Source organism: Octodon degus, unplaced genomic scaffold, assembly GCF_000260255.1.
Source record: "Octodon degus isolate 3935 unplaced genomic scaffold, OctDeg1.0 scaffold00040, whole genome shotgun sequence".
In the NCBI taxonomy this organism is placed as follows: Eukaryota; Metazoa; Chordata; class Mammalia; order Rodentia; family Octodontidae; genus Octodon; species Octodon degus.
In genome coordinates, this window is record NW_004524616.1 from 5,869,519 (window position 1) to 5,893,557 (window position 24,039).

Here is a 24,039-nt window from a genome sequence, read left to right on the forward strand (position 1 = left end):
CATGTGGTGCTGGGGGATCGAACCGCGGTCCCTGTGCTTTGCCAAGCTTGTTTCAAGTAGGTGCTTTAGACCACTGAGCCATCTCTCCAGCCCACATCCACCATTCTTAATAGAAATCTTTTTCATGAAATCTCATGAATTAAGAAGCAGACCAGGATAAGGAGTCAGCACTGTCCTCTTCCCTCTATAGCTCTGGGGCAGCTCATGAATGCCTGCCAAGAGTTAGCAGCTCCCACCCAGGTCCGCTCAGGGCAATCACTGGGATGCATTACAAGAGGCTGATGCCCACTTCTTCCACTAGAAGTTGTGATTTATGTCATCTGAAAAGAGCCACGGCTTTGGAACATATGCTAAATCCTTGGGTGACTCGAATGTGGGGACAAGTTTGGGAACTGGGAGCTTGTCTTTGGGGCACGAGCTGGGGCAGACCCAAGCAGCTGTGTTGCAAGTGTGGCCAGGGTCTCCACTCCAAACAGAAGGTGGAGACTCACTGGGGTAAAGGGACTGGCCTGGGTCAGCCAGCCAGGGCGCAACATGGGGCAGGGATTTGCTGCCCGTGCTTCTCCCAGTGTGGTGCTGATAAATGCTTACAACTGGTTCTCTAGGGGGAGACAGAAACCTGCCCATTTCTACACTTGATCTTAGCCAAAAGGCCGAGAGGCGATAAACCTGCCCATTTCTAGGGCCTAACTGCTTCCACCAAGGCCTGTTCTTGAGCCAACTGACATCCCAGGTCAGAGTGGGAATATATGTGTATGGCTGGCTGTGGAGTTGGGATGGCCAGCTTCTTCCATGGCTGACCATTCTGCATGGTGAGCAGAGGGTCGTATTGGGTGGCAGGGAAATAGGATTTTGACTTTTCCAAATCCTTAGTCTCAGAACCTTTTATCTAATGAAATATATACATTCCAATACATACAACATGTAAAATGCAGTGTGTCCTCAGCCTAAGTTTCTATTATGAGCTTCCATCACACTGTCATGCTCTTCTTTGAACTAGGCTACTCTCATTTAAGCCCTTGGGCCAGTGGACCAGTAAGCCACTTGCTGTAGGCCAGCCTCTGATGCTCACTGACCTAATGGCCTTGGCAAGTGCCTCCCCATCTGGACTTCCATTTCCTTGTGTTTCCCAGAGGGGACCAGGTGGTGTGTAGGACCCCCAGTTATGATTTTCCAGGCCAGACTTGGATCTACCACATTCCCACCTGACCCCAGCCAGGCAGGTCTTGTATTTATAGCTGTGACTTCAGTCTCTCCAGTTCTGCCAGAGCTAGTTCCCTGGCCCATGTATTTATAAACCCAGCAGGGCAGAAATAGATGTGCCGTGCAGGGGATTTAGCTGATTTTTTTGAGTAGGCTGCTCTCAGTGAGTCCATTTGGACCATACTTGGGTCCCCCAGAGATCACAGGTGATTCAGAGCTGGAAGGGGTCTTTGAGGTACTGGCCCTGTCATTGTGCAGTGAGGGTCACTGAGGCTGATGGGTGGATGCGGCTAAGGTCTCAGGGGGTGTGGCAGAGCTAGGACAGATGGAACGTTCTGTGTACTATTAGAAATGACATCTCTCCAGGCCCTTAGAGAGCCTTGGGGACCACCCCAGCTCTGACACTTGTCAGGTTGTAGCGTGGTCATTTCCCTGCTCTAGGATTGTGGGCAGAGACCACCCTTGCAGAGCCACATCCCCTCATCTGTTACTTGGCACCAGTAGCAGGAACTGGCCTTGTGATGTCACCGCGAGGAGTGAGCAAGATGCCAGGGGACCCAGGGCAGTGACCAGCATTCGGTAAATGCTCCGTTGGTGGTAGCTCTCGTTGTGTCTTCACTCATTCCTTCTCAAAAATAGTAACTATCATGACAATGGCTGCATCTAATTGTGGATTTGCACGGGTCACCATATTACACAGCAATTTTATGATGTTATTGTTATTCTCAAACTCATTGATAACATGCATTCTGTAGAGAGAAGGTACCCTATTAATTTAAATATTGATTTTTTTGGGGGGGTACTTCTTGGGAATCGAACACAAGACCTCACACTTGCCAGGCAGGCGCTGTGCTGCTGAGCTAAATCCCCAGCTACCCTATCAATTCAATGAAATTGGAAGAGAATGTTTTCAAAGAAATAATGCTAATGTGTGAAATCATGTTTATTTAGGTTACAAAAACCACTCTGGCCTAGACAGAAGAGATGCTTATAGAGAAATACAAGGGTTCTAAAATGGATCTAAACATTAATCAAAATATTAGTGTAAGATACACATCTCACAAGGATTTATAGGGCTTATCTTTCTGAGTTGGCCACCTAATGTTGATTTTGTTTTTTACTATTCCATATGAAAATTTGACATACTAATGAACTTGAAATGCATACACCATACAAAGCAAAGTGGGCAGCTGTCAAGGTTCCTCACGGCTTCTTCTTCTGGTATAATGCCTCCCAGCACTCCCTGCCCCCTTCCCTGCTTAATTATTTTTTCCACCCAGTTAGCACCATCTGATATGCTTTCTTATTTATTTATTATCTGCCCACCCCAACTAACATGAGCTTCTCGTGGGCAGTTTCTTTCTCTTTTGTTCACTGTGTACTGCCAGGGCTTAAAATAGTGATGGCACATAGCAGGCGCTCAGGGAATGTGCACTGAAGGAGCGAAACAAGAAATGAATGACTGAATTCACCTCTGCCAAGTGGGCCCCTGAAATGCAGGGAGATGATGTAATTCATCCAAAGTCCCAACTATCGCGAGACCCAGCTGCCATGCATGGCTTTTAGATCACCAAGCTGGCAGGACACTGGGACAAGCACAGGGAGGGGTTGGCTAGTGTTCTACCTTGAGTATGACTCTTTTATTAAATATTCATACCCCAGGCCCTTTTACAGCAGAAGAAACTGAGGCCCAGTAAAAGGAAAAGTGACTATCCTAAGAACCATAGAGGTAACGGCAGATGCACTGCTCCATTCTGCTTCATAGTCTGGAATTTGGAAGGGTTGGGACTGCCCCTTGGAGCCATGAGGAAGAAAGCTTCTACCAAGAGAGAACCATTAAAGGGAACACATTCTCAGATTCTTGAGGATGCATGGAGCTCTTTTCCTAGAGGGAACAAGAGCTCAGTTCTAGACAGTAGATACAACTCCCCAGCCCACGCTCAGGCCAAGGGTGCTGCCAGGCAAGATGGGGTGGGCAGTGCACCCCAGCCTTCTGTGCCCATTGCACAGGGCAGCTCCATTTCCACTGTAGGCTGCACGGGTAGTCGATCCCTTGGTCATCTTCACATTTAACGTGTAAATATGTACTTGGCGGCTACGCGGTGCCAGGCAATGTACCAAGGCACGGGACAGAATCCTCTCGCCCTTCCGACCTCCCATCTTCTCACTGTCTCATTCATTCAATCATCCATCCATCCATTCACTCATTCGCTTAGTAATTACTTCCACTTCTGAAGCAGACGGCCCCGAGGACAAGAATGCTATTTGGAGCTAGATTATCAGGATGTGAGGTCTAAGTCAGCCACTTGCTAGCTGTGTGAGCTTGGCAGGCCATGCAGTTCAACCTCCTTATCTGTAGAATGGGATAATAATAGCACCTTCTTCCCAGGCTGGTGGTGAGGCTCAGATGAGTCAGTGCACACTGAGTACCTGGAATAGCACCTGGCATAATAAAAAGCTCATGACCAGCTATTAGTATCATTATTGTTCTGTGTGCCTGGCGCTGTGCCAGGCACTCAGGAAGTTGTTCCAGAATGCTCCTGTCCCTAGGATCCCTGTTTGTTAGTCCTTATTTTGGTCTCTTCCTCCTGCTCAAGCCTTTGGACCCAACCCACAGAACTTTGACCTTGCCCGCTACATTGTCTCTTTAGTCAAGAAGAAAATCCAGGCAACTGGACTGTCTCATTTACTTTTTCTCATTGCTGAGACAAAATACCCAACAGCCAAAGTTAAAGGAGGAAAAGGTGATTTAGCTCACAATTTGTAGAGGTTTCAGTTTATAGCTGGATGGCTCCAAGGCAGGCTGGTATGGCAGAGGGGCACTGCAGGGAGAAACAGCTCATGGCAGGCAGAAGGCAGCAAAACAGCAAGGCCACAAGCAGTAAGTGACAAACAGCAATGACTGTCTTTCGGTCCCTTAAGTGTGGGTAGCTTTCACACCCAGCATAGGATAGCCTTAATTCTAACAGTGAACCATGAACCAATGCTTGATCCCAGCAACACTCACCCTAGATCCAGCCGCCTCCAAAAAGCCCCACCTATGAGCACATGAGGCTTTGTGGGACACCTAGATAACAAACCATAACACAGAGCCTATCACAGTCTGGTCCCTTTTCCAGTCTTACCCACCTCCCCCTCGCATATCTACCCCAACCTCAACCTATGCAAGCCCAAGTTGTCCCACCCTGCCGCCTTCACTGGGTCTTGTAGGTCATCTCCCCTAGGAAAGCTTCCTTCATTCCCCTCAGCCAAGAACCATGAAATCTTCCTTTGAACTTGCTTTTCCCTTTGCTTGTGCCTTTGCATTGTGCTGTGAGCAGTGGTGAGTTAGAGAATGCTCTTATACAGCAGGCAACACATTCAAATAATGCTTTAGGAAAATGGATCCATGTCCCATGTAGTGCAGAGACAAGTGAGACTACAGGTGGCAAGTCAGCTCGAAAGACTTCTGCTGGAAGAGCCTTTGGAGGGATGAGGATATCGTCTTCCTGGGTTAGTTTTCCCTTCAGCCTGCTTTTGTCTGGTATCTGGAGACTCAGGTCCTGAGATTTTCCTAGCATGACTGAGTCAAGGGGGGAGCTGACATGAGGACCCTGGACTCTGGTCACATCATGGGCTCTGTGCTCAGCACCCCACACTCCTCTCCCTTTCCCTGCGGCCACACTGCTTACTCTCTTGGCCAGTGGGGACCCCAAGGGAGGCTGCCCACTAACTGCAGCCTGCGTGAGCCAAGCACTTGGCCCAAATGCTGGGTTCACTAAGCATCCAAAAGCCTGGCAGGTGAGCAGCGCACAGAAACGCAGTCTGTTCTGCAGTGTAAAGTTCTGAGTCTGTTTTGTCCATTCATCTCTGCAGCAACCCTGGGAAGAAAATCCTGTTTTAAGCCCCATTTTGCAGTGAAACAGAAGCTCAGAATAATGGCAGACTAAGCTAGGCATTCACTGGGAGGTGGGCTCAGAATTTGAACCTGGTTCTGACTCTAAGCCTGGGCCATTCCTCACCACATAGCAGCAGAAAGAACATGAAGGTCCCAAGGCCACAGTCTCCAGGTTCACCCAGTCAAAAGCCAACAACAGGCCCCAGAGGTGCCCAGTCAGACCTCCAGGTCTCAGGGCCTCTGAAAATCCCTGTGGCCATACCACTTGCTCTCTTGGCCTGTGGCATTCCTGGGTTCCAGTATTGTTCCTTGCAGTTGAACCTGGCCTCAGAACTGGCCCTGGAGATGAGAACACAGTGGTAAAACTCGGGAGTTCAGCACCTGCGGCCAGATGAGGGGTATGGATGTGGGCAGGCATGCAATTGAGCCTCAGAGAATGCTCTCTGTTTCTAGTAAGCTGGGTGAGCCTTTGTGGCCTGCAGGCCCACCTCACCCAGATGGGCCTGCCATCTTTGCTCAGCAGCCTCAGGGACTGCGGGTCCCTAGAGTCAGAGTCTCAGGCTCCTGAGGGAAGTACAGAAAAGCACAGACCCCAGCAGCCTTACCCTGCTTTGCCCCTCACACCCCACACGCTCTGCATACTGTGTTTTCCTTTCTGTGCCTCAGTTTCCTTAGAGGAGTGTTAGGTAAGGGGCTCTCAGTCCAGCACCAGCACTGCTCAGAAAGTGGCAGCTATGCTGTTGCTACGGGTCCTGGGTCCCAGTTGCTGCTGCTGGGGGTGGGGGGCTGCTCCAAGGCTCAGGCTTGGGGAGGGCTGACTCCCCCAGGGTGGGGAGTCCTCCTTCCCCGGGAGAGAATTGAATTGGAGTGCTCCTGCCAACCCCTCCCTCCTGGCTTGGCAGCCTGGAGGCAAAGCCAGCCAAAAATATTTGTGTGGGTGGCGGAAAGTTAACTTTTCCGCCTCTCTTGTCTTTCCTGGAAACCGTGGCCACCATCAAATACAGCAAAACAGAAGCAGGGATAGCGTGAGGCGAGGCCTGCATGGGGAGTCAGAGCCCTGCCCCCGCCCCATGCCCACTCCTGCTGCCTCTCCATCTGGCTCTGTGGTGGGTGGGTTGGGGGCTGCGAGTGCTGAGCATCACAAGATCCTGCCACGCCCGAGTCCCACAGCCCCTCCACATGGGCTGCCTCAGCCTGCATTGTGCCCTTGGTGAAACTGAGTCCAGTACACAAGGCACCTGCCTGCCTCACACAGCCAACCAGGAGTCTGGAATCTACTGGCCCCTCATGAGAGTCTGAAACTCAGACAGCAGCAAGCTGGCAGCAGCTAGAGTGACACTAGCTGGAGAGGAATGAGAGCCTGGAGCCATGTGTTCTGCACCCCTGTGTCCTGGTTCATGGTCAAGGAGACAGAGCTAAGTTTGGATCCCAGACCTGCCACTTTCTAACTGAGCCTCAATTTCCTAACCTCTGAGATGGGGTAATAATCAAGTATCTGTCTCATATGGGAGCTGTGAGAATTTACAGCGATAACCTAAGCGAATATCCCAGGATGGAGTAGGTGCTTAGTGTCCCCAGCTAACATCCTTCCCCTGGGCTCAAGGCTGGCTTCTTTCTCCCAATTTTCCTGCTGTAACAGGTGCCTGGTTATCTATCTGATCCTGATGTGTGTTTGCCTTTCCCCTGGTTGGCTCTGATTTTCCCTAGCGCCTGGCTTATCTCTCCTCCTGCCTACCAAACTCCTGGCACAGCCTCTGCTAGGGGTCAGGGCTGCAGTGGGGGGCCTGACCTCTGCAGGGACACAGGTGTGGGCACTGTCACTGAAGCCAGCCCAGGGCCGTTATCCATGTCCACAGATGTGCTCAGGGCTCAGGATTCTCGCATGCTTCTCCCCCATTTTGCAACAGGTTATGTGAGATTCTGAGTGTTCACACAGCTAAATGTCGTAGAATCAAGTCTTTAAACAAGATCTGATCATTCCAAGGTTTCCTCCCAAGTGTAATCGCCATGAGGTCTGCTCTAAGTGCTCTCTGCCCAGCCTGGGGACTCATCCTGCCTTCACAAATGAGTTCCAAGCCTCTGTCTTCATCTGGAACCCTCTTCCGCTCTGCAGACCCCCAAGGGGCAAGTAAAACTGCCCCTTGCTCACCTTCCCTGGAATCCCAAGACAGCAAACTTCTCATCTTCCTGCTCCACTGAGCCCTGGCTCTTTCCCATTTATTCCTAATCTTTATTAGCAACATCACTCTGTAGCCGAGCTGGGAAGTGGTGCTGTCTCATAGGCTCCGCCCCTTCCTCCACTCCCACTCTCCATCTGCCTCCCAGCCCAGCCCGTCCACCCCCAGGCATCTCTCCCGTCAGTCAGTCCATCGGCTCTCCCAGCCCCCTAGAGGGAGCCTGCAGCCCCTCTCCTAATTGTCATCATTCTTAACATTCATACGTAATTATATAATTGTTGTTTTTCTTATCATTCATGGCTCTCCCACCAGATTTTAAATCCTCAAGCGCCAGATTCCCCCATACCGCCTTTATCCCCTTCATTGCAGCGGCGGTTTTCATGGAATCTGAAATAGAAGCACAAGAAGTTTTAGTGGAACGAGAGAATAGCCAATGCATGTTAAATTATGGCTGAGAAGCTGCGCCAAGTTCTCCATGTACATTTTCTTATTTTCTCCTTAACACGACACGAAGTTGGAGAGTGTTCTGTGTCTCCTATTTGAAAATGCTCAAGACCAGAAATGTTTTAGATTTCAAAGTCGGTCATATTTTGGAATCCATGTATACAAATGAAGAGCTAGCTCAGGGGTGGGATCCAAGTCTAAACTTGAAATTCAGTTATGTTTCATATGCACCTTGTATGCAGTGGTACCTCGGTTTACAAACTTAAAAAAATTTGTCTTCCGATTTGGGGGAAGATGGCTACCTTTGTGCGTGAGTGGGGAAGATAGCTGAGGTTGTGTTGGTCCCCCAGTGCAGAGTTTGTGAACAGAAGCTAAACTGTGCCCAACACTTTTGTCTGCAAACCCAATTGTTTGCAAATAGAAACATTCGTGAACCGAGGCGTTACTGTACATAGCCTGTTAGTGTGCCTGTGTTTTGACTTCGGCGCATCACGAGATCAGGAGCAGATTGTGAACTTGTGGTGTCATGTTGGTGCTCAAAAAGTTTGGGTTTGGAGAGAATCTAGGTTTTTTGTTTTTGTTTTTGATACATGGTTTCCCTATACAGCTTGAATACATAGTGATCCTCCTGTCTCAGCCTTCCCTGCTCTGGGATTATAGGCACGTGCCACCATGCCAGGTTTTGGGCCCACATGGCACATCCAGGGTTCTGGGGTTCGCATGGCGTGCAGTGCCAGGGACAAATTTGGGACCTTGTGCTTGCCAGGCAGGCACTTAGAGCGCTGAGCTATCTCTCCAGCCCCAGAATTTGGGGGGTTTAAATTAGTGATGCTCAACCTTTATAATAATAGTACACATTAGTGCTGGGGAAGTGGCGCTAGAGCCCACCTCCCAAGTGGCAGATCTGGTATTCTAACTCAGAGCCAGAGCCTGTAAGCACCCCGTCATCCTGTCTCTCACAGCCTCCTCATGGGGTACCTGTCCCCAGTCTTTTATCCTTCACCCTACAATTCCTGTGATTCCTGTGGTGTGTGGACCTTTGATGGAATGTAAGAGAATTCTTTCTAGGTGGTGCCCAGATAAGTATTTAAATAACTAGATGTTTATTTAATGTGCAGGAAAAAATGACTTAGCACAGTATACTTGTGGTTTTCCTGCAATTATTGCTCAAGATAAGTCTCAAGTAATAGAAGCCCATTACTAAAAGTTGAAGGGAAAATACTAAGTCAACAGTGTCAGGTAGCAGAAGGATATGGTACAAATCTAAAGTGCTTTGTCATTGAAGCTGAGGAAACACGTTCCTATGGAAATGTAGGTCCTGAACTCCAACACCCAGGCAGTTCTCAAGGCTGCACAAAGATGGGTAGATCCCAGAAATTCATCCCAGGACATCCAGTGAGCTGTCTCATGTGCATTTCTTTTCTGCCCATACAGATAGCCTGCCCTGAAGGGACTCACATGCCAGAGGTCAAGAAGTGTTAAGAAGGTGTGGGGGCCACCACTTTACCAGGTGGCCAACCAGGAAGACCTTACCTTACCTCTCAGCTGGACCGTGCCTCTGCTCTGTGGATCAATCAGCAGAGGAAGACAGATCTACAGAGAGCTGGAGGAGGCTGCCAAGGGGAGCAGAGAGCAGGGCTCACACAGGTGGCTGCAACCCCAGCCTTGCTGGCTTTTCTGTGTCTCCAAGGAAGGGAGCATCATGCTTGGCCCTCACTTCCCACCCTCGCAGCTTGGGGCCAGCAAAGGGACACCTTCCCCCTACAGCTTCCAGATCCCTGATGGGAGCTACAGGTGCCTGGCCTTGGAGGCAGAAGAGAGCAGCAGTGAGGAGGGCCTGCAGGGAGAGGTGGGGCTCATGGAGCTGGAAGAGGATGAGGTGACCTGCAGAGCCACACAAGGGCTGCCACAGCTGCCCAGAGTGCTGGGCACTCGGCCACCCAGCTGCTCCAGCGAAGCACGACGGGAGACCCAGTATGATGACAGGGTCAGCCAGGACTGGGATGTGGTGACAGCCCGGCGGGTGATGATAGCCAGCCCCAGCACTGGCCCTGAGCTCAGGGTGGGCCAGAAGCCAGGTAAGCAAGCATCCTTCTCTCCAGAAAGACAGGAAACCCCAGAGATTTAACATTTGCCTTGGGCATATGTTCCGGTGATGGGTAATAAATCCATCTCATCTCATGAGTGTGCCCAGGTTAACAGCTGTGGAGAGATAGGGATGGCTGCCAGTTGTCTGCCACCCCGGCTGAACCACATCTAACCCTGCTTCTGTATCTGCTGAAGAAGACAGGTGAGGAAGCATAGGGACAAAGCCACATTATCACACATGCTTGGAAAAGAGCCCATTCCTCACTCTCACCTGCCCTTTGGTTGTTAGTGGTAATAAGTGACCATGAGGTCCCAAGCAGCTGCTGTGGCAGGACCCAAAATTAGATGTACCTGGGCATGCTGGGATGCAACACCAGACAGGACAGATGTGGTCACTACTGTCGCTGAGTTGGCTGGGCAGAGAGGATGCCTCTGAGCTAAGAAGGATCTCCCTGGAGAGAATGAGAGCGCTGCAGGCCCCAGGTGGTAGGGGTTGAGGTGGGCCAACATTCTGCCCCTAGCCCTCGGTTTCCCATCTGTTAGAGATGACAAAGCAAAGGCCATGTCACCCGGGTGGCACTGGGATCCAATGACAGCTACAGAGAAAGCTCCATGTGCGGTATGGAAGGAAGGAGGGAGTGGGGATCATTTTCCTGCAGGGTGGGTGAGGTAGTCTGCAGAACAGGGTGGGGCCGGGAAACCCACGCTGAATCACCTCCACCGCCGGGCCATGGAAACGCTGAAGTGGGTCCAGATGGGGAAGACGTGAGCAGGGCCATGCTCAGCTCAGCAGGAGCCACTGCCAGTAGATCCTGGGGGTGCAGGGCGTGGGGGAGACAGTCTTGGGAGGGCTTGTGCGTCAGGAAACTGAAGGAACACGCTATTTCTCTGCAGGCATTGCTAACGCCCTGGCTGGCATCTCACCAGCCTTCCCGCCCACTCTGCTTTCTGAAATAATTCTCTCCAGGCTCTGATCTCCCCCATGGACACAGTTTCTGCCCAGGTCTGGGTTATACAGGGAGCTGGGTTAGACAAACAAGAGACCTTAATGCCCCTGGGGCCAGGAGGATGCACCCAGGAAGACTCAGCAGCTCTGAACTGTGAGGCAAATGTGGGTCCTCTGGACCCCAAAGACCCCAGGATCTGCTCCCTTCCCTGAACAGTTGCCAACTGGGGTCAGGAGACAGGGCTGCTGCTTCTGTACCTAAAGCCTGCTGGCCAAACCCTAGTCAATTCTTTCCCCTTGGTGAGCTTCCATTTTTTCACCTGTGAAAAGAAATTAAAAACATAAGGCCTATTTACTGGATAGAGATGCCGTGAGGCTGTAATGATCTCAGATGTGGCGGTGTGTGGGAAATTTTACAATATTCTGGGTAGGGATGCGGATTGAAATGGTCATCATTAGCTCGACAGTACGACAGCTGTTGCTGAGCCCTCATGTGCCAAGCCCATTGTGCCAAGAGCTGTAGTACCATTCCCTTGAGCTCAGGGCAGTGTCCTCAAAGGGACACACAGTGATTATCTCCATTATACAAAGGAGAAGACTGAAGCTCAGAGACTATAAGTGACTTGCCCAAGATGTGGGGCTGGCAAGCTCCTACACCATGATTCAACCTTGGCGCTTCAAATGTGGGGCCTGTGTTCTGCTGGAATTATAAGTGTTGTTTGTCGACATGCAGAGTAGAACAGACTGTGGATGGAGAGGAGAGAAGCAAGGATCATCTCTACTGCACCCCACTCACATCTCACAGCGAGCTAGGGTACCAGGAGGTCTCATTCTCCTTATTTTACTACAGCCTTTCAAGGCAGGAATTATTCTCCCCGTTTTATGGGCAAGACAGCTGAGGCTTAGAGTAGTACACTGCATGCCCAAGGTAACAGGCTGTACCCACATGGAAGCCTATTGTGTTCCTTTGGCTTTCACCAACCCAGTCATGTCTCTCTTTAATGGCCATGCAATTGACCATCGAGTTCTGGCCCAAACACTCTAGGGACAGAAGGGGCAGGAGTGACCTCAGGAGGACAGCATGAACAGGGGAGGCTTCTCAGAGGTGAGGGCAGGAAGGAAGCTGGATCTTGCCAGAGAGTCCAGGTGGTCCTGGGTCACAGCCAATAAGGGCTTCCTACTCCCTGGGGAAAGGGTGGAGCCGGAGTCCCTTTCCTCTGCCTGGAGAGCCACAGAAAAGCCCACAGCATTGCCAGGTTACTAGTGGCTTACAGTTTCCTTGTAAATCTTCCTCCCATCTCTGCCCGAGATTATAAGAATCTCTGGGCAACTATACCCAACCTTCTGCAGTTGTACCACCTCTGCCTAGTGCAGTGTTAGCTACTGGCCATGGCATCTGCTGCCTTGGGTACTGCAAAGACTTGTATTTGAGGTAGGTGGCACTGATATCTTTTCTCCAAGATCTGAGTACCAGTCAAGCAGGGCAGGCTGAAAGGGGACGGGCTGCAGAGAATCGAGGTGGGCAGCAGCCTGGAGCTCAAGTTTCTTGCTACCAGCGCCTGCCATTTGGGAAAGCATCTGTGGGAAGGAAAGTGTAATGCTGGGCTCATGAGCAGGCCTCCGCCAAGCACTCACTGGATCACAGCTCACTAAGAGACCTGAAGCGGTCCTCTTCTCAGAGTCGCCGTTGGCCATAACTAGCAGGGCTCACTGAGGTCACTGGGCACATGGAGTCTCTGAAGCCCAGACATGCTATGCAATTTGTCCAAAGTCACTCATAAATTGCTGGTAAAACTAAATGCTGGAACACCAGACATCCCAGTTCAGCTGCCAGGCTGTGTCTTAAATGTTTTGTAGGTATTATAACATCTCATCTAAAAAGCCCTGTGAAATTAATGATTTTGTTATCTGTGTGTTACAGAGGAGTTACCTTAGTATAAGTTAGCTTATAAGTTGGCTTAGTATAAGTTAGCTTATACTAAGGTATAAGAAGCTTAAATGAATTGTCAGTCTTCCAACCCGTGGGGGGGGGCAGGATTTGAACCATGAGAGTTCTGGGACTATGCTTTTGGGCAGTCATAGAGAGGAGCGAGGAGGTTGTGTTCTTCCTCCCACTTGGAGGTGGAAAAAGTTTTCAGGCTCTAAGAACACATGGGAGATTTGGCCACCTTAGGTGCCCCGGGGAAGTCAGGGACCCTCTGTGGTCCAAGCTTTCTTTTGCTGATAGCCATTTGTTTCAGGGGTGGGGTGTCTAGAGGATTTATAGGACTTTCTAGTCCAGCAGACATGGCTCTGAGCCTCAGGACGGGTGTGCAGAGGGGCGAGGGGCTAGGTGTCAGATAAGGCCTGCCAGGGCCATATCCATCTGACTGAGGCAGAGGAGCTGCACCCAGACACAGCTGACAGGGTTCCTTGGCCAAGGAGAGGGCCTGCTCCTCAGGCTCCTGGGAGATAGGCGAGGCAGAGCAGGAGGCTGGCAGGGAGCTGCCCACTGCCCTTCCCACTCCCCACCCTGCAGTGGCTGCAGCAGGGCTCTGTGCGCTCACAGACATAATCACTTGCACCCATAGACACACATGTGTACACCCAGGACGTCTATATACCTGTTCTCATGCAAGCATTGTCACACTATGGACTTTCATATCTGCACACACGTGAGAGCCTCAGATGTTCACACAGCCCTGCGATAGATGGACATGGGCAAACATGGTCCCTAGGGTCCCTTACCCATCATGCCTGTTACATGGGGACACATGTGTCAGGCTGACTGCAGAGGTACAGCATGACCTGGACACACTGAGCAAGGCGTGCATGCTTCCTCATGCAGGCTGTCCGTCTCCTCCTGCAGGTACAGGCTGAAAGCATGTTGTTTTCCATTTTCCTTTGCTTCACACCTACACTGCAAAAGCTCTCTTGCATTCATAGTCTGTCCCACAGGTGTATCTGTTCTTGCACACCCACTGCCACACACCTACATAAAGACTGAGCTACTTTCTCTCCTCCTTTCTTTCCCCATCTCTTTCTCTTTCATACCCACCCACGCAGTAATCCTAGCCTCTCTCTCCCTCTCACCCACACTGTTTATTTCCTGGTTTTCCACCGTCTTTGCTGTAGCTACTCCCCAGCACATGCGCTCAGCGTAAGCAGCACCCTGCCTGGTGACAATCTCCAGGATCCAGTTCCTGTCCCCCACCTTGGTACAATAGGACAAGAGCAGCCACAAGGTCAAAGGAACTCTCTGGAGCCCTTGAGGCCAGGCCAAGGGATGGGAGAGGCCAGAGCCGGCTGTCACCAGACCTGCACCTCTGAGCCTGCCCACTGGGGACAAGGAATGTCTCAACCCCAACACCCGTGTTTCTGAGCGGGGAGTGGACATACTTCAACACATTTCCAACTTCCTGTGTGGAAACCTAAACACTACTCTTGATGCAGAGGACAGAAGGGTGTTTCCTTGCCCTGGTAGAACAGGGCAGAGACTCAGGGAAACTCCATGGAAACCAGGCTACCACTTTCTCAAGCATGGTCCGACTTGTGTGAATGGTGCTTGTTTAGTGGTCTTATTTTCAAGCTCAACTACCCCTCCTCAGGGAGGGTCTCAGGAGTGTGGGAAAATGGGCTTTTACAGGCATCCCCATGTATTGATGTGCAAGGACCACTGCCCTGGACAGGCACAGACAGGGCTGTTCCCAGCACAATGTTAATGGCATGCCTTCCAGGGGACGATGGGCACTCAGCCCCAGCGAGACCACACGGCATCCCTAACCTGCTGCTGACCACTGATCCAGTTGCGGGGCTGCAGCAGGCTGGTGTGTGATGGAGTGGCCCGCTTCAGCCCTGTGTACCTGTGCCCTACCGAAGGAGAATGACTGGGGCCTCAGAGGCTGAGGTGAAGGCTTTAGGGAGCACGGGCCGGAGGAGGTGCTGCATCTGGGTGGGAGGCGGTGTCACCCTTGGGGACAGAGCCACAGGTAGGTTCAGAAGGGGTTAGCAGTGGGGTGGATGGAGAGAAAAGAATGGGAACACGAAATGGCAACACACCTCGTGAGCAAAGGTGCAGATTCTAGATTGACAAACCTAGAGACACAGAGAACATGACAGGGAGGGTAGAAGGAGGGAAGGCGTACCGCTGGCAGCGGGAGGCTGGGCCCTCCAACCGGGAGTCGCACCACGGGGCGGGGCGGGCGGGGGGGGGCGGGGCGCGGGGCGGCGCTAGGGCCCCGGGGAGCGCGGAGGAGTGAGCGGTCCTGGCCTGGGCTCCCGGTCCCCAGCCGCGCTCTGGGCTGCGGCGGCGGCGAGGAGGGGGCACCGGGCGCGGACCAACGTCGCCAGGTGTGCGCGGGCGGTGGCGCCGGGAGCTCAGGGACTGCGCCGCGCCAGAGGTGAGTCGTGAGTGAGGGGCGCTGGCCTTGCCCTCCCCACCTGCGCAGTCGCTGACGCCGCCCGGCGCTGGTGGCTTCGTTGGGCTCCAGTCCCCGCACTCCGGGTGACCTTGCCAACTTGCTTCTGCAATGTGGGCCTCAGTTTCCCCACCTGTATAGTGGAGGCACAGAGGCAGACAAGTGTCCTGGCCTGGGAAGCGGCTCCCCTGGGCGGCGGGGGCTCCAGCCCTCGCGTCCCTCTCCGCTAACGGATTGGACCACGAGCCTCAGGCGTATGGGGGCCGCAGCCCGGGTCAGCACCCCAGTCTGCTCTGGAAGAATCGGGGGTGGGACTTGAGCCGGGAGAACGGCGGTGGGGCTCTGCGCGGGTGGACTCCCGTGGGCGCCTGTGGGGGCGGCAGGGCGCCCGGGTTGGGCAGACACCCCCACCTATCCGGGCACCGCGTGCGTCTGGCTGTGAGGGCCGGGCCCCACCTAGGTAAATCGGGTAAATTGAAGCCATTCCAGGGTGCCTTGTGGAGAGAGGACACTCCTGAGCTTTCCTCATCAAATTCTCACGACACCTGGACTGTTGCCCCTTTGGCTCTAGGACCCAGGGTCTGGAGGTGTCCTGGGTGAAGGCAGGGTCGCGCTGTGGGGTGGGGGATGGGAGGCTCCTTCTTCCCGGGTAGGACCTCTGAGGAATCTGGGGAAGGTCCCTTCCCCAAGTTAGGGGCTTATCTGGATGGGGACAAGGACCCTCCTGTGTTCCATGTCTGGGATTTCTAGAAGGGACAGGAACTGAGGAGGAAGCAGCATGTAGCCCTTTCCTCCCTCGCAACTGTCCTGAGTGGCAGGTGGCACTGGGATAAACCACCTGTCTGTGTGGTCTTGGAGTGAGACCCTTTCCCTCGCTGGCCCTGGGAGAGGGTTGCTAGGGTAGGCCCTGGTGGCGGACTGCACTAGAGACAGCAGTGACATCTAGAGTGAGGGAGATGACTGGAGGGGCAGACAGGGCCTGACCTAGTTGCAGGGGAAGTTGGAGGGTGGGCGAGATAGGATGCTGCTGGGGTGAGGTACACTCCCCCCCCACCCCAGGTGAGGGACTAGAAAGCCTTGCTGGCACCAACCTGCTGGTCACCAGCCTGGGTCCAACCCCCATCCTGGGGGCACAGGCCCAAACTAAATGATTTGCCCCCTTTACTATATTACCTTAGGTAGTAGGATGAAACCACCCCAAAGGAGCATCTTCTGCCTGCCTCTCCACGCAAGACCCTGGCATAGCTCCTTCCCATCTCTGGTGCTCAGTTTCTATATGCAGTGTGATGTGCTAGGATCACTCCAATTTGATGTTCAGAGAACTTTTTTCCAATGTATCGTTTGCTGCTGTGTTAGCTTGGCGTGCAGCCCCTTTACAAGCAGTGGACCCACCCTCCACCCCAACACCCAGCTAGCACTTAAGTTGTGATTGGAGTCAACATTTTATGATTAAAACAAGGTCTTTAACTCCCTCTCTCCCTTGTCCACTGCTATTGTCTTAAACTCTGTCCCAAAGGTAGGGGGAAGACCAAACCTATAGCATCCATGTGCCTGGGTCCCAGCTACCCTCTCTGGTCAGCATTTTATCTTATCTCATTTTCCAGCTGCAGAGACTGAGGTCAAGGAAGAAGAGCTTTTCCCAGAGTGGTCCTGCATGTGGGTAGACTGCAGGGCCCTCTCCCTGGGAAAGAGCAACTCTCTGGAAAGTAGGAGGGGCACAAGTGTCCCTGGAGCATCTAGAGTGAGGGGAGAAGCTCAGAAGGAGCCTCCCCCAAGCCAGGTTCCCAGGGTGGTTGAGTGCTTCCCAGAGACCATATCACAGCCCCAAAAGAGACTGGGTGGGGGTCAGCACTTGCCAGGACTGCCCCCCTCCAAGGCTGAACGCACCTCCAGGCCAAGGGCCCTGACCTGGAAGGCACCCTTTCCTTCAGCATGGCTCCCAGGCTTCCAGACATGAGCTCATCAGAGCTGCTCATGCCAGGAAGGGAGGGACTGAGGGGAAGCAGGCAGTGCTGCCCGGATAGGGGCATCATGAGCCCCCTGCAGAGTAGAGGGGCACTGTTGGCAGGCCTCCTGCTCTGGCCCCAGGGTAATGAGGAGCAGGGGCTGGATAGGGCAGCCAAGGGCCTAGTGAGGGGGTGGGGGTGGGCCAAGTGCTTAGGCTGCAGTGCCAGGCTGACCTCTGCCACTTGCTGTGTGACCTTGAGTGAATCCTTCCCTCTGTATGAACCTCTGTGTCCCTGGCTAGCAGTGGGGTGAAATGGGTTCTAAGGAGCTGGGGTATGGTGGTAAGCAGGATAGACAGGTCCCTGCCTTCAAGGAACTTGCACTTTAATTGAGGGAATAAGACAGGAGGAAAGGAAGTAAATAAATCAGCAAAAACATTTCAGAGGTAAAAATAGCATGAAGAAAAGTCCTGCTAGGGATGACAAAATAGCTCAGTGGACTAAGCACCTGCTTAGGCAAGTGCAGAGACCCGGGTTCGATTCCCTGCACCACATGCCGCTCTGGTCCCCCCCCCTCCCCCAGGTGTGCTGAGCCGGGTGAGACCTGGTATGGTGGTGCACGCTTGTAATCCCAGTGCTGGGGAGACTGAGAACAGGAGGATCATGAGTCCCAGCTGCATAGTGAGACCCTGTACCAAAGACATATAAATAAACAAATAGAAAAGTCCTGCTGTTAAGCTTGAAGGGGAGGGGCTGCTTCAGGTAGCTGGCTCCAGAGGGCCTCTCTTGGGAAGTGACAGTGGAACTGAGGTCTGGACGTTATTTGAGGGTGTTCAAGGCTTCGTGGAGGAGGCATGTGAGGACCTGGAGCCAGACACATGGTGGGGATTTGGGAGGAGGATGTTGCAGAGAATGGGAAATGGTCTAACCTAGGGCTGGAGGGAAGGTTGGTGTTGGGTGTAGGTTTGGTTCTCCATTCCTGCCATGCTGTAGCCTGCAGACCCCAAGGAGTTCAGCTAGAAATCTGGTGCATGTGGGGGCTGGGCTTCTTGTGGGGAGGCACAGTGAGTCTGTACAGAGTCCTTTGTCAACTGGCCGGACTCACTTGCCCCAAGGGTGGCCAGAGGAGGAGTCCATATGAGAACAGCCCCCAGGCTCTGTAATTCCAGAGGCTTACACAAAGCCCTCTCTCTGGAATGAAATCTTTACCAACTGGCTGCTGCATGAAATTCCACCACCCTAGCTTCATCTTTTCCACTCCATGAGGCTGGCCAGAGTGGTGCTGTGCTGACCGTGCCCTGCCCTGCCCTGCCCTGCCCTGCCCTCCCGGTCTCCCTGGGTGCTGCAGGTGGAGCACAAGTCAGTCTACTCCTTCATGGCCCATTCACAGATGCAGTGGTAAAACCCCTGGCTTCCCTGCTGGCTGGCTGGCCAGGAGATCTTAAGTACATTATGTAACTTCTCTGGACTTTGGCTTCCTCATCTATGAAACAGGCAATAATAGGCCCTTGTCCTATTGTCATGAAAAGGGAATGAGTTGATAAATGCTTTAAAAATAAGCCTCTATTTATTAATACTATTAGCATGGGTTGATCTGTGTTAAAATTGGAAGCCCTTTTGGGGAGATGGGCTCTTGCCCCAGACTCTTTGGGCCTCAGTGTGAATTACCTTTTGATGTTTGGCCAGGAACAGGTTTAGGTGGTGGGAGGAGGAGCAGGATGAGCCCAAACGCAGTGAAAGGGCCTGGACCGTGCTGGTCTGGGGCAAAGGACCTGTTACCTCAGGCCTCAGCTTCTGTTCTGAGTTACTGTGAAGTAAGCAGTGAGGATCTGAGGGCTTCATGGGTGTGACAGAGCTCAGTAGACCCCCCCAAAATTGGGCCTGTGGTGTCAGATGCCAAGGAAGGGGCAGCTGGATGAGTCCATAAAGAAGACAGTAGTCTGACATGAGACTTTTGTGTCTAATCCTCTAGAATAAAATATTTTAGAGACTAAGAGTGCTTGATAGATTGAAAGAAAAAAAAAACAGTTACATAAAAGTATAGTTTATTGTTACTATGTGCCACAAATGTTCTTCTTTTTTTTTGGCGGAACCAGGGATTGAACTCAGGCACTTGTGCTTGCCAGGGAAGCACTTATTCCATTGAGCCATCTCCCTGGCCTGTTAAAATTCAATTTGATATGTCTAATTCAATTTGATGTGTCTTCTTCTTCTCCTTTTTTTTTTTTTTTTTTGGCGGAACCAGGGATTGAACTCCTACCCTTGCGCTTGCTAGACAAGTGCTTATTCTACTGAGCCATCTCCCCAGCCCTTATTTTTTTTTTTTTTTAACAAATGTTCTTCACATGCCAATGGCTCCAGGAGATAAGGAGTATTACTGATATTACTGGGCTATTCCTGAGAAACTGAGGTACAGAGAGGCTGGAGAAGTGAGCTTCCAGGGATCACAGAGCTGGTCAGTGACCAGGTGCCGACCCAGGCAGTCTGGCCTCAGAGACTGAACTCACTACGGTCTCTCCTGCTTTAGATGGAGTACCAGAAGCTGAGAAGGGCCAGGCCGCCTGCCTGAGAGAACATGCATCCTTCCTCTTGGACTCTAGTAATTTCTGTCCTCAGGCCCTGGAGTGGGGAGCCTCACCCACCAGGTTTGGGGTCCGGTGCTCTGAGTGCTTGAGCTAGCCCTGCCTCTCTTCTTCCCTTCTGCTCTTCCCCCAAGAGTAGGTCAGGGAGATTAACTGTGCCTGTAGGCGCCATGGCATGGGAGGCCGTGCCAGGGTCTGATGAGTGAGCATCAGCACTGTTGTGAGGAGTGACTGGATGCCCAGTTGTGATGCTCTCATGAAGTCTGGCACACCCGCACCCGCACCACTGTCCAGACGGAGAAACTGAGGCCAGAGAGCCCAGGGAAGGCCCAAAGTCGCACAGACAGGTGGAGCTCTTCCTTCCTGGGCCTCCTGTCCTGCCTCCTGGGCTCCTTGGGACTTGTGGACCCCATGGAGAGATGGGACTTAGGGAGCCCTTGATTGATTCCCTTCCATTGATCCCCAAGGTGTCCCTGGCCTAGGCCAGATCAAGGTGGTTGTTGATCCAGGGCCCTCTGGGAGGACTCTGAGTTGGGGGATGGGAAAGGTACTGATTAAAAAATAGATTGTCACGCGCATGAGAGACAAGCCTGCCACCTCCCAGCCTAAGCCAGTTGGCTCCCCCATGCCCAGCTGCCAGGCCCTACTCAGGTCTCCTGCTAGGGCCCCGCCCACCTCCCCTTGGCTCTGGGCCCTCTTCTCTCCCTCCTCCTCCCTGCCCATCCTGCAGATGGTACTCTCAGGGAGCTTGGGTGGGCCTGAAGCTCAGCTGTTGGCTTTCAGTGGTGCCAGGGAGGTCTGGAGTCACTGCACATGGGCTCTGTGGTCATAGTGAGGGACTGTCCCTTTCTGGGCCTCAAGCATCCATAGAGCAGTGATGTTAATGACAGTGCGCTGTGGCTTTTGAAACCTTTCCCAGATTTCTTCTCTGACAAATGTCTGTGGGGACCCTGCTTAGAGAGGTGACATGGCCCACAGAGCCCACTCAGCTGCAAACTAGCAGAGCAGCGGCCTGGGCCAGATCTTTTTGAAAAATCTCAGTTCTGTACAACTCTCTAGGTTGAGCAGGGTCACAGGGAGTCGCGGAGGTGGGAGTCTGTGCTGTGAAGATGGGAGCAGGGTTTTATTCATTTGCTTTTTCTCCCAGGCCACAGGTATTTCCTAATCCCTAGCCACAGCCCTGAAGGGCAGAGCAGAGTGACATTAAAGAAAACACCCATGGGATTGCACATCTGATGTGGGCTCAGAGGAGAGGCGGAGGATGTTGTGCCATGGAAATGTGACCTCTCAGGCTGAGATGACATCTGGAGACAGAGTTAAAAGATAAGAAGTATGGTCAGAAAGGTGTGGCTGAGGGGCATGGGAAGAAAGGGACGTAGCCTGGTGTGTGTGGTAGTGCAAGTCTGTAATCTCAGCACTTGGGCGGCTGAGGCAGGAGGACTACTATGAGTATGAGGCCAGCCTGGGTTACATAGTGAGAGTTCAAGGCCAGCCTGAACCACACAGTGAAACCCTGTCCCAAGAATGCTCAGCACCTGGAGGGGTGGTTATGTGAGGGGGGCATGTGGCACACGGCAGGCAGAGGCTGCAGCATTGTGGGCAAGACCTGGGGGTGGGCACTGTCATTCAGGCCTGGAGCCCCAGAGGGCCTGAGGGAGATTCTGGGAAGGAGCTGTTTCCATGGCACTGCTTTGGAGGCTGGTGCTGCCTCCTCACTCCCTTGGATGCCAGGCCTGATAGTCCCTCCATGACCTCTACACCCGACTACTTCCTGGATGACAGCATGCCAAATGTATGTCTGCCTCTGCTCACGTCACTTTTGCATCCAAAGGGCAACCCGATGCATCCTGCCTCGGGGAGGGCGATAGAGGCCCAGAAGCCTGGCATGCAAGCTGCGGAGGGCGTGTTCCTGGGCCAGCAACTGTAGCCACCCGAAACCCCCCAAGGCCAAAGCCCTGGTCGGCAGTCCAGCTGCTTGTTCTCTGAGGCCAGCTATGCTGTCTGTTTGTGGGTATGCCTTTTTTCCTTTTGGGGCCTCAGTATCCCCATGTTCGGAATAGGGAATACTCTAGTTTTTCTGCACACAAAGTGTGGGTTGTGGATGAAGTACTGCGACATCCAGAAGTGAGTAGGAAATGCAGCATCTCAGCTCCAACCCCGGACCTGAATCAGTGTGCGTTTTAACAACATCCCTGGCTGATTCCTGGATGCTTAAGTCATTGTTCTGGGCCAGTCATTTTTAGATTTAAAAAATTAAAGTTTGCAAAATCTTCTTCCCACGCCAAAGTTTTACATGCGAAAATGTGAGAGGGGACCTACCCACTCGTAGTCGCTCATCCTCCCCACTTCACAGCGAGCAGCAAGGCAGAGATTTCGGGATTGTCATCAGAGGAGAGGCAGGACCAGTGTGAGGGAGGCATCTTCTCAGCCCCGTCCCTTGTCTCTTGAGAATTCCTGACCAGGTGATCTCTAAGAGCACTCTCAGCTCTGACATCCAGGGTACTCTGTTGTGGGCGTGTGGAAGGTGGGATTGCAGGGAGGGCACTTGATAGGCCACAGTCCAATTACATGGTTCCTGCTGTCCCATGTTGGTGTCTTGGCCCCCTCTCTCTGAAATCCCTGAAAGGATAGCTAAGGCTGCTCTTTTATGAGACAAGTTCTTACTGTGTAGTTCAGGCTGGTCTTGAACTCACTATTTAGCCCAGATTGGCCTCAAACTCATGGCAATCCTCCTGTCTCAGCCTCCCCAGGGCTGGCAGTATAGACCTGTGCCACCACACTTGGCTACCAGTGCTACTCTTAACATGTCAGGGTAGTGAGGAGGGAACATACTAGTACATTATTAATGCTTCTGAGTTGAAAGGATTACACACAGCGTTTCTGGGCCACAGCTTCATGGTGTGCCCTTCATGACCACCATGGCAGTACAGAGAGGAGCAGAACTCCTCGGAACCATCCATTATCTCTTCTGGTCCTGGCCATAGCTGCTGCAGTTACGTTTTGTGTCTAGCTGTCCCCACAAAGCCTTATGCACTTTTAGATGAGGCTTTCCCGGAGGTAGCTTAATCTAGAGTTTGTGATTGATTCATGGTTCAGTGCTAGGATTAAGGGTGTTGGGATTAAGCCTGTGTGGTTGCTGGATCAGCCCACTGATTGGATTGGCACCACCCTAATCCCAGCAGTCTGGGTAAAATAAAAAGGGCAGAGAGAGCTTTGTTTTCCCCTTTTTTGCTCTTGTTACTTTCATTGTCATCTACTACCATGAACTGTGATCTCTCTGCCATGCCACCCTGCCTTGGAGCCAGCCGATTATGGACTGAAACCTCTACAAACTGTGAGCTGAATAATCCCCTTTCCCTTTTAATTTTGAGTGTTGGGTATTTTGTCCCAGCAATGAGACAAGTAACTAAGACACCTGCCCTGCAGTTTGGAAATGAGTCATGAGATACAGTGGTCAGCTAGGTCTGGTAAAGTCATTTCTTCATTCATTAGCACACATTTATTGAGCACACATTGCGTGCAGCAGAGTGGGTGGGCCGATGAATGAAACACGCTCTTGCTTTCCAGAAAGTCATGTCAGTTAGAGAGGCAGTGCACTTCACTACCATGGCAGCATATGTGCAGGGCCTGGTGCCAGGTACTGTGCACACGTGTGAGCTCACTCGTGTAACCACCCGGCATCAAGAAAATGAGGAGGATCTCTAGCAGAGGCAAAAGCTGAAGCTCAGCAGATAAAGGCGTGCTAAAGGCCACTGTGGCTTGTGATCAGATTGAAGAGGGGCTGGAGCAAAACAACCATTTTCTGTAGAGCAAATGATTATATGTAGCATGAGGGCTTTGGAAGCCCCAGAACTGCACACTGGGAGGGACCTTACCTTACAGGACATTCACTAGTTGAGGGCAGCCCATTCTTAGTGAACCCTGAATTGCTAAGGAAATTGTGTGTCCAGTTTTCACAAACCTGGAATGGAAGGTCAGCTGCATTGTGGGCTGGAAATCCAACTCCTACAGGATGAGTGGATAAGACCCCGAGGTAGCCCATCAGGAGACGTGCGGAGGACTAGCTGGGAGCAAAGGTCTGTGTACTGTGAGATCTTGGGCAGGTTTTTCGGCCTTTCTCTGCCTCAGTTTTCTGGTCTGTAAAATGGTATCACCTTCCCTGGTCTGCCTCTATCCCTGAGGGATGAAAAGTGCTAGGAAAACCAGAAAAAGTGTTGTGTATATTAAAGGGATGATATAGAGCTAGTATATAACTGTGTGTATAAATATGTTTTATTACAGTTGCAATTAATGTTATGGAGTCATGCTATGTGCCAGACCACATTCCAGGCATTTTCCTCTATGTTCACAAACTATAAACTTATTTGGGGGTTGGGGAG

General features: G+C 52.1%; 1 protein-coding gene across 3 annotated transcripts in view; it reads left to right on the forward strand.

The window, feature by feature from the left end:
• The window catches only part of Synpo (synaptopodin), a 55,088-nt gene that overhangs the window by 10,692 nt on the left and 20,357 nt on the right, over nucleotides 1-24,039 (forward strand). For 2 of the 3 annotated variants that reach the window (XM_023715271.1, XM_023715273.1), the window contains exon 1: nucleotides 14,953-15,114. Coding sequence is in view for 1 of the 3 variants with exons in the window: in XM_004631305.2 (XP_004631362.1) it covers nucleotides 9,404-9,779 (376 nt within the window). In the remaining 2 variants the exon portion in view is untranslated. Of the gene's footprint in view, nucleotides 1-9,135; nucleotides 9,780-14,952; nucleotides 15,115-24,039 lie in introns of those variants that run through there. The other variant, XM_004631305.2, reaches the window with a different exon arrangement.